Genomic DNA, 15,324 nt, shown 5'->3' on the forward strand with positions numbered 1-15,324 from the left:
CAGCTACATCTGATTCTGACAATCTCTAAACATAAACCAGTGTAATCTGGTTCCAGGGCTTTCCTATCTGGCCAACAGAATAACAACCCAATAAAATGAGTGTTCTTCCTAATGATTCTCCTAAAGTAATCAGCTGACTGAACTAATAGTGTCTGCTATATTAGGAAGTATTGGCATTTAGAATGCTATGTGTGCCATGGCCTTTAAAGGCACACTAGGAGTGTGTATCTAAAAATGTTAGGTAACTGTGGTTTTTCACATTTTATAAGTAGCGAATGCAAAAAGACGAGACAAGCTCAGATCTATTGAGATGCCCTAGAAATCAATGGGAAGTCAGTTTTCTGAATTTTATCATATGTACTAATATTGACTTCTTATATCCTTACAATTTACAGCATTTACAGTAGGAAGTTAAAAAAACTCTTATAAAACATGAGCGATACCCAGTGTTTTCTAACTGATATACTTATCGATTCCTTATGTGGGGACACAATACAGCAATCAAAATAAAGTGTTTGGGTTTCTATGGATTGAAAAAGAGCAGAAATTTAATTTTTGAAGAAAGTCAAGAACTGCGTTTATTTGCCTGCATCTTTTTGCATGATGCAATTTGTCTTCTATTGGAGGATACAACATTTTAAGCTTGCCCATCTAGGCTATGGGAAACTGTTTTCAAAAAATTCCTCTATTAGCCCTATTTCATACTGCCCTAAATGTGATGAAATTAATGTATCACTTTTCCATTATCTATGGTCCTGTCCAAAGATTGTCCTATATTGGAGGAAAATCTTTGGTTTTTTGAATTATCATTTGAAGATACAGATTAAATTGTCTCCGTGCTTTGTTTTTTTGCATCTGGATAATATGGTATGTTCTTCAGTTCCTAACACAAATTTTATTTTCCATGAAGATAAATTTTTGACAGTTTTTTTCCTAGCTGCTTCCAAGAAAGCTTTAATTCTTGGTTACATAAAGAACCCCCCTCGTTAGCAGATGCTATTTCTTTTATGAACCAGCTTAGTTGGCAAGAAGCCTTATTATCCAAAACCAAAGGGAATAATTCCATAGACTCTTTTAAACTGATTTGGTCTCCTTATCTTGAAGCTTGTAATTCTAATTCAGGTAAACAAATAGGACGGTTTCTTCATTTGTAAGTTACGTGTTCAGACATTCCAGTCAATGAATGGACATTTTTCTTTCTTTCAATATGTTTACTTCCACTGGCTTAGTTAATTTTTGTTATTTTCAGTTTATTGTTGTCAGTCTCTTAAAATTGTATTCCGTTTTCAATCTCACTATGCCATCATATTGAATACATGTCTTTCTTCATCTGCATAATATTTGCTGTCAATGTTATTACTTGTTTAATATGAAAATCAAATAAAACATTTTCAAAAAAAAAAAAAATTGTCTTCTATTATTATTTTGAGAAGGTATGGTATAGCACACTTGAATAACAGGTTGGAATTATGCACATTATAAAATCCAGAGAGAACTTCCATCATCCTTGTAATGCACGACAGGGGATATGTTACTCCTTTGTATAAACAGATTTCTACAATATGTTTTGCAAATGAATAAAGGTGCAGTAACTTGCAGAAGTATTCAGACCCCTGACTCCCCCTTGATATTTCAGAACATAAAACTCTAAATTAAATATCTTAATGTTTACAAAATCTCAAGCATCCCCCCCCCCTAAATTAAGCAGTTTGAATAATTAATGTATTCAGTCCCCACTGGTATGTATCCACACTGTTTGGGAGTTATTTAGGCCCCTCTTTAGGCATGCTGGGTGACACTTGAACATTAAATTTTGAAATAGTGTACTATCACAAACTTTCTGTTATACTGAGACTGGGACTTTGACTGGGCCATTGTAGGACATTTATATTTGTTCTTGAATCATTCGAAAATAAAGCTGGAGGTGCCAAGTTGTTCTGCATGTTGGACATGAATCCTCAATCAATAGTGACCTGACTAGGATAAAGTAGGGTTACAGAACATATTAGAGCTATAATAGCAGTCAGGACAAGCTGGTTTGACAGAGAAACAACCCAGACGCCCAGAGCCTGGAAAAACAAGGCTAAGCATGCAACTCCTCATGGTGCTGCCATCAAAGAATTGTGTTCTGGGTTATGTAGAAAAATTACACCAACAAGAGAACACAGCGAAAGGTGAGCAGGTAGCCTTGGGAATAAAACATGCTTAATTGTGGCCGTGTATATATGCAAATAAATGGGAGTTGATTAAAAAAACACTATGGCCCCAATTTATTAAACCGTGACTTTTTTGGGTCAGGCTTTTTGATGGCAAAAATCTGAAGTGTTCCAGGATTTACTGAACTGTGACAATTCATTTCTGAACCTGATCAGCTCCAGTATCCCACCTTGGGGAATTTGGATTTGATCACTGCATATTTCATAAAACAACCAGTACTATAGAAAAGCATATATTTCATATTTTTTGTGGTTAGAGTATACGTATGCAATGTTGGGTCCATTGTTTTTTATTTATTTTGTAATGAGTGGTTGCTGCTTTAAAAAAGTACAGCAGCCCCATAATATTCTCCACTCCATCAAAATCACCCCCAGATGAAAACTGAGGGCTTCTAATAGCTTCACAGGAAAGTAATATATTAAACAAGACTATATTAGGGACACTGCTTTTACTAACCAAGTACACCAAACTGTTAGTAGCCACAGCACTGTTCTCTCTAAGCAAGGAAAAACCGAGGAAAATTCTTGAAATTTCCAAATACACTTTCCATTTACTTTTATGAAATCTTAGCAGGTTTTAGATGGCATAACAAAGCACATGGAAAAGACCAGAAAGGAAAAGCAGAGGGGACTGCTGTGCACTTCAAATTCATGACAGTAACCCTTTTAAGTCAAATTAGCTTATTTTAATTTTTGCTTATCTGGGTAGCTTAATTGATAATGACAGTTATATACAAGAAGGTCCTGGCTTGATGGAAATGTCTTTTCTAAATCTCTGCAGCTTCAGTATGTAACTATGCAGTGGCAGTGAAATAGATTATCTGAATATATAAAATAAGCAATACATCTGCTAAGCACACACTAAATAAACACAGTTAAATTGCTTCTGAAATCCTTCAAAATGTAGAGCAAATGAAAAAACATCTCCATGTATGTTATTTTGGACTATTTTTTTACCTTTCAAGAAGGAAAAGGAAACCCCCTGAGGGCTGGATTAACTTAAATATTTTATTGCACAATAGTACAGCATAACAATTTCAAATCAAGTTCCCCTTCTACAGGCTTTTCTATTGACGTGATGTACACAGGGAAAAAGAAAGCCTCAATGTGAATTGTCTTTTTTACTCAAAGTGATCTGCAATAAATTTACCTTTAATGAGCCAATTTGGTATTAAACCTTTGAAAGGGCAAACAATCTGACTCTAATTGAAATATTGAATGCTATCTGATTTATTCAAGGAAATGTACAGATCTCAGCAGACAGACTTCAATGTCTCTACAGCTTAGATTTACCAACTAATGAAAATACAAATACTTTTTATACCATGCTGCTTAAATAACTCATATGGGATATGTAGAACTGTGCTCATGGATAAAGCTTTCTTTGACAAAAAGAATATGTTTATTATGTTAACATTAAGTATTTAATGCTTGGTTTCAATTTGGTTCTAATAATATAAATCCAAGTAACTATTAAAATATATATTTTTTTTTAATGTTGTGCATTTATTTATTGTTTGACAGTGTATATAGGTATACAGGTATGGGTATGGGATCTGAATTATGTAAATTTTTTAAATTGATTTCCTTAAAAAAAAGTACATTGTTTTTGATCCAAATTGAGTTAATTAATCCTTATTGTAAGCAGAACCAGCCTATTGGGTCTATTTAATGTTTAATGGTTTCCTAGTAGACTTAAGGTGTGAAGATCCAAATAACAGAAGCCCCAGGCATTCTGGATATCAATGTGAGTTTGACCAATCAAGGTTAGGGCTAGGTTTTTCTTTTATGATTGTCTGAGTATAAATGGGCCCCTACATGACTATAGTGTTTCATTTTTTTAAAGTAAACAGATAACAAATGAGTATTTATATACTGTAATTTACTGGAAGAATCTAAAAATTGGACAGATTATGCCTTGGTTGGAATTTTATAATTTGCTGTGACCCTCTCTCTTATATTATGTAATGCTCCTGATGTATTCCACATGCTTTGATATGCTCGACCTTCCCAGTCCATGTCTTCATTGAAGTAACTGAACTATGTAATGTGGAGATATGACGTGTTAATAACCCCTGCATATGTTATTTTGGATGTGAAAAGTGAATTTTTTATTGTCCTATCCCCTCCCTTCTCTTTCTGTACCCTCCCTCTCCCTCATTGTTTTTGAAAAAATTCAATAAACAGAGATTTGAAAAAAATTGGACAGATTATATTTCAAGTGTGTAAGATTAAATGATGAATGGATATGTCTATAGGTACAGTATTTACTGGAAATGTAATATGTAAACAAAAGCTAAATGTGAACTAGAGCACATATATAGAGATAACAAAATGAGGAATCACAGGTATGCAATAAAAATCTATGGTCTTGAATATTAACTTTATTTTTACAGCTACTTACGATCATTGCAGAGAGGACCCCCATAAGATGTCATGGTGCAGTCACACGTGAAACCGTCCCACTGCTGGAGACACACCCCAAGATTTCCACAAGACTCCTCCGAGCATGTCGTACTAGGGCCTAGCAACCAGATAACAGTTACAAATTAAAAGCCTGTGAGACACAGAACAAAATATATAAGTAATTAAAAAAAAACACAAACAATACAAAAGACCAAATAGGAATTAAGAGCAAGTTCCAGTGCAACAATATCTTGCAGTAAATTTCCTAGATTTTGTAACATTAAGATCAAGCAATCTCTGGCAGGAGAAGAAGACCTAGCTATAGTATTAACATTAATTAAGCAGGATCTATTAAAGCATATTTTTGTGTATTCTTTCTGTTCACATACTGTAATTTGAAAAGTGATGTATGCAGCACATAAAGTGATATTGCTCCCTTTAATAGGAAATATATCTTCCAGGCAAATATTACATTTTTAGAGATTAATATTAGGGTTGCTTTTAATTTTACATCATTGTGTGCATTAACACTTTAAAGGGGTTGTTCACCTTCCAAACACTTTTTCAATTCAATTGTTTTCGGATTGTTCATTATAAACAAAGACTTTAATTGCTTTCCATCTTTTCTATTGTACCATTTTCACAAAATTTAAGTTTAATGTTCCTGTATCTTGTGTTTCATTCTGGCAGCTCAGTGATCCAGGAGCATTCTGAACTGGATTGGATATAATTTACAATTGGATACATTTAGTTGATCCATTTCTCAGCAGTATCTGTGGAATATTAGCAACTATTGTATCAATTCTAACAACTGTCTTTAATGGAACTTTAATGGAATGTATCAACTACATTTATCAATTTAGAACAGCTACAGTGACCCCCAGAGCTGCTTTAGAAGGTAAAAAATTCAACTTTATACTTCAATATTAGAACACAAAATTAGTCACAAATAGAAAATAAAAAGTCTTGGAAAAAGTCCTTATTTATAGTGAACCATCTGAAAACAACTGAACTAAAAAAAGTTGAAGTTGAACAACCCCTTTAAAGAGAATAGTATTTTGTCTCAATATAGTATAGTATTTGCATGCTTTTCTCGTATCTTACCATCACAGCCCCTCTCCACAGGACCTACTCGGTGGAGTGCATCATTCAGGAGTTCAGGGAGACGACCATTGAGGTCCACAGAGGCAAGACAACCCTGGAAACCATCGCGAGATGCCACAAGTTTAGGTAAAGTGACATACATATTTCTTGGGAGCCCACCAATATACAATTCACCTAATGATAATAATAAAAAAAAGGATTCTAATTATCTATTATTCTACTTATCAGTTTTAAAAGCAAAAGTGCTAATAGGTAGTAGTTGCATGAATTCATGAAAGTAATGTGTTAAAAATATCAAGAATACATCTAATAGCTGTACAACTTAATTCATTAATAGTGATGACCACATTTTTTCGCCAGGCATGGATTCCCGGCAAAATTCCATATTTTGCCATCTGCAAATTTTTCACAAAATTTACAAAAATCTGCTGCAAAAAATTTAACCGAGACAAAAAAGTCTACATATGAAAAAAACCCCATTAACTTTAATGCATTTGGATAAAAAAAAGTCGCAACAAAATAAAACCTTGCTGGAATGCTTCACTCGACTTTTGAACCCTTATGAATGCTTAATTTCTGCAAACACATGTCGAATCAATGTCACAGAGAGAGTAAGCAATAATGAAGGCAAAAGGTGGCATACCAATTATTAAGACAATTTAGCAGACAGTAGATACTAATATCTTTTTGTTGGTTATCTGTGAATACTGTTTTTTAGATAAGTACTGTATGGGAATGAATAATTGATATGCTATTTCCTACCCTTTAAATCTAGATTGCTGGCTCCTGTTGAATGCTGTGTGACTGTCCTTCCATCAATTCTCAAAGTATGAACATTTCCTGGATCTCGAGATATTGCCACACTGTGCCATTGGTTATCATTTAACGGTCTTTCTGAGTTGCCCTTCATCAGAGATGGTCCATTGCCCAAGTCAAAGACATAATGTATGTATCTAAAGGTTTCCAGAGACAAAAATAAACACATTTTTCTCCAGTGATAACAAATCAAAACTATTGTTTCTAGTAAAATCAAGAATAACAAATTGCATTTGCCTAGCAATACATTATAAAATCCTCAGAATTGAATATAAAAGGGAGCCTAATATTTGTAGATTGCTTCCCAATACACTTACAGGAAATCACTTTTATTGGATACACCATCCATGTTGGAAATAACACAACTCAAGACCCAAAGAGTCATAAAAAACACATTCATGGTATTCTTGTATTTCCAGTATTAGAGATGTTATGTTACAGTTGCACGTATACTTTGCACTTAAACTTAGCCTGCTGATTGAATTGCCAGTCTCTGCAACTTCCTTTTACACTATTAAAATGAATAATAATTATGCACAGTGGAACTAATTTATCAGTGTTCAACAAAATCACTTGTATATGGACTTGGGCAGCTTGAAACTATGGATGCATTAAATCCAGGATTTGGTTTGGAATGTGGCCTTTTTCATCAGGCATGAATTTGAATCCAAGTGCCTGGTGTAACCAAATCAGAATCCTTAAAGTCTTTCATCATGCCCATTTTTTTGAAGCCTTTCCTTGTATCTGATTAGGTTCAGGATTCAGCCAAATCCTTCATGGAAGATTTGGGATCCCAAAATAGAGTATTTGATGTATCCCTACTTGAAAATGAAGCTACTGTGCATAGTCCAGGCGTAGGAGTGTTTCTTATATGTCTCACCAGAATGTACCCTTCATTGTTTTGCACTGCATATTGCAATAAGTTTTCCTTTAGACCCATGTCAAGGTAACAACAAAGTGAAAAAAAAAACCCCCAAACCTTATAAAAACAACTTGAATCAAAAAGCCACAAGAAATACTGGCAGTATACTTTTCTCTCACCAAATGTCATTCTGGAAACATGTTGGCGAATACATTTTTCATTTGTTTCAAATATTTTGAAATACTTAAAACTACCAAAAATAGTGTGTTTGTAATGAAAATACTTAAAGAAATAAATGCCAAAAAAAGACTATCTGCTCAAAATTTGGGTTTTATAATCGAGATGAAGCATCTAAAACTTTCATTAATCTGCCCCATGGAGGTTTATTTATTAAAGGCCAGATTTTAGGGGTTTTAGAGGTTTTTGAAACCAGAACCAAACACACAAACCACGATTGTCAATGAATTTGTTAAAAGATCCAAACATAAAAATATAAAAAGTAAGAACAAAAAAAAGCTCTGAACAATGCACTAAATAAATATGAGTACCTTGAAAACCTCTACAAATCCAAGTTTTTCAGACAATTGTTAACTACAAAAATCCAAATTGATTTAAAGCAGTTCAAACAGATCGTCGCACCTCCCATTGACTTCTATAGGACCTTGAAAACTTTTACTTTGAAGTTTTGCCCTTGAGGTTTTCGTGGTTTTCACACTTAATAAATCTCAAATTTTTAAAGCTTTAAGAAACATAGCAAAATTACACATTTTTCAAACTGTATGGAAAAAAAGGAATTTGATTGTTTGTAAATAGGCCCCCTGGTGTACTGAAACCTTGACCGCATCAAATACAAATAAATGTAGGGACAGGACAAATGAAATATGTGACAATTTGTTAAAGTGCCTGGTTGGGTATATACAATGATTAATCGGATGGGTTAATCGTTGCCTTGGATATATATGTAACGGAGCTGTAGTAGCTTGTGTGCAAAATTACCTTTCATTTTCCAGATTGCTACTTACAGGTTTCCTGCTTTGTTTTTGAATCCTGTATTTCCTTAAATAGCTACCTCATCTTACAAATCTAACAATATATGTTGTAGCTCATTCTCTCCATTTATTACATTTGCATTTAGATGCATAGCAGACTACTCCTTGCAAGTGTAATAAGTCACTTACCCTTTCACAAGCTCCACAGCAATGAAATCGGGCCCTTGCCCCCCATTGTAAAGAAGAAGGCCATCCGGATTCCGTCCACGGAATATGAACAATAAATGCATAGAGGCATAAGCCTGAAGTTGGGGAAGGGCAAGGTAGGCTGGACCCGTCTGGAAGACCACTGGGTCGGCAAGAATTGGACGAAGACCTCCAGCACGTGTATTGAGCTCACATCGTCTACCCAGTTCACCATCTTGGCACATGTCCAGGTATGGAGCCCCATTATAGCGTAGGGCTGTTAGATGGCCCAAAAAATTGGAAGGAAGAGCTGAAACAAAGCGCCTCTCTGTCATTATACCAGTTTCAAGATGGTGAAGTTCTAATCGAGTGTGGTCACCAGCCATGTGTCCTATGGAGGAGCAGATGGAAAGACTATGATGATATAACTGTAAAATAAGGGATTGGCGGAGGAATATTGAGGGTTATCAGTTTTTAAACTTCATCAAAATATTGTTTATATAATCTGAATTAAAAACATGAGACGCAAATCTAAAATGTATAAATGTAAAAGTTTTAATGTTTGATATACATCAAACATTAGCACTTGCTGGGTAATCATGCAAAAGGTATACATTCATTCAAGCGTCTTCTTCAGTTCAACTGAGCATAAAGGAATTCCCTGGCATTAAAGATTGAATATGCATTCCCTTGGGATTAACACTATCTCTTGTAAGGAAAGAAATGCATCCTGGTGTTGTCTTTCTTAATGGGGATTTTAAACCCCCTGTTTTTATTAGTGGCTCTGAGTAATACTTTGATAATGGTTATGTACAAAACAGCCTTGTAGGAAGGAATTGTTGGCGTACATATATCAGAGCTGTGTATAACCCTTGAACCCTTGACAATATATTATGAACAAATATCTTGTATAGTACATCTTTGCAAAAAAAAAAGGAACTATTGAACTCAACACTCAATGACCTTTTATGTTTTTGACTCCTATTTGTTCCGAATATGTTTATAACTTCTGGAAATTCTTATGAGAACTTCCTTTATTCAGAATATGTATTCAAATAAAGTAAATAAGATCTCTGCTTCCTGATGAGCATGGGAAACAATATCTGTTGAAGTGAGATCTGTTGTTAAACAAGTGGTTTCATGTATGAGCTCATTGTTTATTAAAGCATATAAAACTGGGGGTCCCTGTTTTGTTGGCTGAGATCTCTCCTGTGGGGTAAATGTGTGTGCTGCCCATTGCCCTTTATTCCCACTTGAGACCTCTCTGCCAACTGAAAAGGGATGTGACAGTCGCTTGATGCAGATGATGATGCTGACTCAAATGGTTATGCATTTCTTTGGTTACAGCTTGAGACCTCTCTGCCGATTGAACCGGGATTTCCCAGTTACTTGGTGCAGATGATGATGCTTACTCAAACAGTGACACATTCTTGATTATTTTGCTGATTTATTGCTGAGTGATGCATTCTTAATAAATTTTCTTATTTGTTGCTGATTGATGCATTATTTTAAATCAGTGATTGCAAGATTAGTCAAGGTTTTGTAATCATGTTCCTGTTGCTTTGTTGCCATTTGGAATGATTTTTCAATGGTAAAGGACCATTCATCAATGTGGTGTTGAGTTCAATTTCCCATTTACGTCTATAAATGTTCATGGGGGGTGTCTGAGAGGATTTTGCATTTATTTTATTTCCTTAGTAGTTTTTGAGATACAGGAACTTGCAGTTTTTATCTTCTAATACCAGGTGTTCAGCAATGCTGTCTTTGCACTTTCTATGCACCTCCTAGATTTTTATTCCTGAGTGCTAGTGCCAATTGAATGGGTATGTATGTTTGTATCTATCTTATCTTTTAAACTAGGGATGCAGTTAATCCACTCTTTTGGGACTTGAGCAAATCCTGATTCTTTCATGAAGGATTTGTAATCCCGAACCAAATTTGTATTTCTGTGAATCCAATTCCTGCTGAAAAAGGCTGGATCCTGGCTGAATCCCAAACTGAATCCTGAGTTCGTTGTATTCCTATTTTAAACTGATCCACATCTGCCTGTAAGGGGGTGGAGAGAATGTGTGTGGTGATGATTCTAAAATTGCTGCATAGAAAGGTGAAACTTATTGATATAAATTTTTTGTGTGTATTAATATGTTTGTAAAATGGGGTGCTAGTTGTAATTTGTTAAATCAGCCACTAGGCGTGAAAGAGTAAAAGAAGTTCCGACATACAACACACACAAATCTCGGGTATAAGGGAGGAGTCATAACCAGGGCGGGGTCTTTTGCCATCCAACCTCGAACAGCAGGCACAGATACTGTAGGTATGGGTCTCCTGTAGTACAAGCACTAGGTGCTCTAACTAGCCAGGGGTAGTTAGTATTGATAGCGTGAACCCCACGCTTAGGAGTCTTGGTTTAGCCACAGATAGGGACAAGTGTGGATAACCCAAGTCAGGGGAAGAAAATTCCTACCGACTGGTGGTGCAGAGTCCCTGGAAGGGTTCAAGGGTCCAATTGAAGTTGGGAAGATACTGTACTATATTTATCGGCAGCTGTTTGCGTGTATTAAGACCAGCCTGTGTGAACTCTGACTGAATGTGTGTGCTTGTGTGTTATTTAGTTAAAAATTGTTTTGTGGACACCTTTAATGCACCCAGGGTTTGCCTTACATATATGTGTGTTTGTCGGTCATTGTTGTATTGGTTTCTGTTTGTATAACAAAAATGATTTGGTGCTGCAATTTTGAGCTGACAAGATTATTCGCCCTGTTTGCAAAAACATGTATCAAGGCATTTTATCAAAAAGCTGGTGAAGTTGGGGAGCATCAATAGTGCAGAGCTGGTTTACATACCCTCCTTAGGAAAACAATTACTTTTTCTTTACTCCCATCCTCAGTAAAAAAAAGTCTCAAATTAGAAAAATAGGAAAGATACCATTAGGCGCAGAGGTTTTGCTGCAAGATATGCCTTTAATCCCCAATGTGATGAATAAAGTCACATCTTGCAGCAGAACCTCTGCATTTAATAGTATCTTTTCTATTTTTCTGTTTTGAGGTCTGGGAGCTTATAAGGAGGGTTGTGAGAAACATATGAAAAAGTATCTATAGAGAAGACAAGAATAGGTATATTATTGTAATGTTTGGATTTGGTATAGTGAGTAAAAAGGTACTCCTAATTCATACTGATAACTGATTGAATAAAAATAACATTCAAAACCTTACATTGTCAGAAAATGCATTAAGAAAATCTCCTGACGCTGTATTATCACCCCAGTGTAAGAGAGTCAGCTAATCTTCTTCTTAACACTGCCAAGTCTCAGATGACTTAATAGGTTATTCTAAACTTAAACGCAAAATTATTAGCCATAAAGACACATAATCTACATGAATAGCGAATCAAACATTACATCTAGAATAAGATAAACTACCCTCCACAGTGACGTTGTCCACGCTGAGCTGTAGGTATTTCCCTCTGCGGAGGACTCGAACTGTGTGCCATTCATTGTCATTCAGTTTTTGGCCTGCAAACAGTGTCTCTGGGCCCTTACCTGTAAGCAGCAGGGGAGCAACAGTGAGGTTTGATATTTTTATTGGCAACAACACAAATCTACCAACAGATGGCAGCGGTTAGCACTTTTTATAGTGAAACGTTATGGAATCATTTGAGTGGCTTCTTTCAAACCAAATAACAACTCACATTAAACTGTAAGGATGCCAGTGTGTTGACATTTTACAGCTTAACTATCACATGCAATTATCCACCAGTATGTTGAAATGCATACACACTGCCACCTGTGTCTTGACAAAAATTGAGCAGGACAGTGTTTATTTAAAGAAAATATAAGCAAAGAAGTGAATTTAAGAATGATAAAGAGAAAGGGTAAATAATGACAGTGGGAAAAAATGTACCATAATTACTTGAGTGGGGAGAATTGCAGCAATTTTGCAAAACAGTCCTTAAATATTATATATATTTTTCTGGGAGAAAATACTGCAGCTTTTACTTTGTGCATATTATTATACTGTCGCATTTACACAATCCATCGGTTACTTGCTGAATTCAGTGATCTGTTCAGTACATAAGGCTTTATTTATATATATTTATAAGAATTTTGTACCTTGTACAGTCAACGTATAAATAAGTAAGAACTCAGTTCAGAAAGTAAATCCTAGTGTCTCTGAGAGACAGTTCAGTTTCTTAACCACTGAGTCAAAAACCAAAATGGGTTTCCTTATCATTTATTGTTCCATAAATCTTCAGGAACCCAAAGGACATGAGTAATTCAGCTTTGAAGACAGTTCTGGTAGTACACTTACCAGAACTGTATATCAAGCATGGGTTTGTCCTTATGTTAATCTGCAAGATCTGTGTATTATGTCTGACAAGATTAATTATGGCTATAGGAGTTTGTGCCAAGGTGGGGGCAATGGCTATTTTGCATTGTCACCGATAATTAAAGAATGCGAGTAAAGAGCCAAAAAGTAAAACAAATGGCATTATTGCAGGAGATATTGCAAAGCAAAAGAGGGTCTGAGTGTCAAAAATATACAGTGAAATGTGAAAATATTTGAAGCATTTATTACTTTTACAGCTAAATTATGAAGTCAACGAGTCTAAAGCTGCAAATTAGAAAAATAATAATTCACATACAGACAATGGTTTTAGAAAAAAAGAGAAATGGAAAAAAGGACAGACAGAAGGAGAGGGGAGTTGCTAGAGAATATTTCATTAAAATGAGTTACATAACCGGAAACAAAAGTTAACAGAGAGAAAAATTAGAAATAAAGACAAGAGAGTGCAGTGAGAGCAGATATACAGCTGAAGACTTACTGGGCCCGCATACTATCCGTATACAGTCTGAGGGAGAGAGAAAGAGACAACCTGGGTTATCCTTCAGATCATTCTGCAGACAGAACAAAACAGTACCCACATATTCCGGGGACGCACATGTGTCTCAGGGGCCATTTCATATCCTACTTCAGTGTATATTTAATAGAAAACATATACAATAACTATATCATTTACTTTTATTTGCTTTATGATTTCTAAGCTGAGGTATTAAACATCTGTTCTAATTAATGACATGATTCACAAGCATTAAAGGACAGCTCTATGGATAACGTGTTAATGAAAAGCGTTGAGATGCTTCAGTCTCCATCACTAGAGACCTACATATTTTTATTAATACATTTCATGTGAAACTAGCTTTCCTTAGCCTTTTTAAAGGATACTTATAATTATTTGGCTTAAAAATTAAAAAAAAAGATAACATTGCATTGTTGTGTGATATGTAGGTAGCATAATTTGCAGTTATTAAAAGCTATTCTATCCATTGCCTTGTCTGTTCTTACATTGCAACATGCTTTTTCTGATGAAATGGCCACCTTGCAAACTCCAGCCATACAGCCAGGCAGTAAGGGGTTGATCCCAGAACCTCATTCCTGCTAAGCTCCCAGTGTTAAACGGTAAGGCCCGTAAAATCTCTGGACCTTTGAGCTTACATGGGACTAACCTCCTCCAACATGCCTCATTTAGACAGACTCTTTGCTCTTAACTTGAGAGAAAGAGTAGGTCCAGGGCTGATCACTGTTGTTACCACATGTCGTCAACCGCAACGGAAAAGGGGAGGCGGAAATCACAGGGCAATATTCATCCCTAACACACTCATTATGAGTATAAAAAAGAAATATTGGTTTGAAAGAATTGAATGAAAATAGTGGAATTAACACAACAAAATAGCAAATATCAGATGATTCCAATATGCATGCAATGCAAAGATAATATAACTTCCAACAAATGGATGATTACGTTATTCAGTTTTCCCTTTGGTGCTATTTATAAAGGAAAAATAAAAGCTCATTATTCTAGGGTAAATCTAGATTCTCATATTGAGGCATTAATTATTATAGGAAGATAGTGAGTATGTTCATACTGTACATGTCTTAATATCCTATAAACTAACACACAAAAGACCTTTGTGAATAGGCAGACAACATGGTGGTGGTGGTCTATTTGGTCTTAAGAAATAGATGATGATGGTTTATAGAAATGGGAATATTGTAGGTAAAAGGGGGAAGCGTTTCTGCAAATGTTTAGCGCTGCTCGCAATGTCACATCATTCACTGGAGAATATTACCTTGCTAAGCAAAGGTTAGTGTTAACACCTGCTCTGTTAAGGTTCGAGTGAATTTTAAAAAAAGTTCGAATTTCGAAGTAATTTTTTGAATACTTCGACCATCGAATAGGATACTATGACTTCTAATTTACTTCGACTTCGATTCGAAGAAAAAATCGTTCGAATATTCTACTATTCGATAATTGAAGTACTGTCTCTTTAAAAAAACGTTGACTTCAATACTTCGCCAAATTAAACCCGCCCAAGTGCTATGTTAGCCTATGGGGACCTTCTACAACCATTTTCTAAGTCTTTGTACATCGAAGAAAAATCCTTCGATCGTACGCTAAAATCGTTCGAATCATTCGATTACAAGGATTTAATCGATTGATCGAAGGTTTTGCAAAATGGAGAGCTGCTGACTAAAAAGCTAAATAACTCAAAAACCACAAATAATGAAAACCAATTGCAAATGGTCTCAGAATATCCCTCTCTATATCATACTAAAAGTTAACTCAAAGGTGAACAACCCCTTTCTAATGTTTTCTTTTACTTGTGAATATAATTTTACAGTATGTTTTTGTACTGCCTTTAACTATATGTCTCAGTGGAAGATTTGTATTTAAATAACATGCTCTT

General features: G+C 35.2%; 1 protein-coding gene across 18 annotated transcripts in view; it reads right to left on the reverse strand.

Moving 5' to 3' along the window:
- LOC108715117 (neurexin-2-beta) overlaps window positions 1-15,324 on the reverse strand; it is a 229,696-nt gene that overhangs the window by 105,622 nt on the left and 108,750 nt on the right. For 12 of the 18 annotated variants that reach the window (XM_041591547.1, XM_041591549.1, XM_041591546.1 and 9 more), the window contains 6 exons: window positions 13,401-13,427; window positions 11,998-12,117; window positions 8,583-8,970; window positions 6,489-6,679; window positions 5,727-5,900; window positions 4,621-4,740 (listed from right to left, as the gene is read on the reverse strand). In XM_041591547.1, coding sequence (XP_041447481.1) covers window positions 4,621-4,740; window positions 5,727-5,900; window positions 6,489-6,679; window positions 8,583-8,970; window positions 11,998-12,117; window positions 13,401-13,427 — 1,020 coding nt within the window. The remainder of the gene's footprint in view (window positions 1-4,620; window positions 4,741-5,726; window positions 5,901-6,488; window positions 6,680-8,582; window positions 8,971-11,997; window positions 12,118-13,400; window positions 13,428-15,324) is intronic. The other 6 variants (XM_041591550.1, XM_041591554.1, XM_041591544.1 and 3 more) reach the window with 1 other exon arrangement.

The sequence above is a fragment of the Xenopus laevis genome, chromosome 4S (genome assembly GCF_017654675.1).
Source record: "Xenopus laevis strain J_2021 chromosome 4S, Xenopus_laevis_v10.1, whole genome shotgun sequence".
Taxonomy (NCBI): Eukaryota; Metazoa; Chordata; class Amphibia; order Anura; family Pipidae; genus Xenopus; species Xenopus laevis.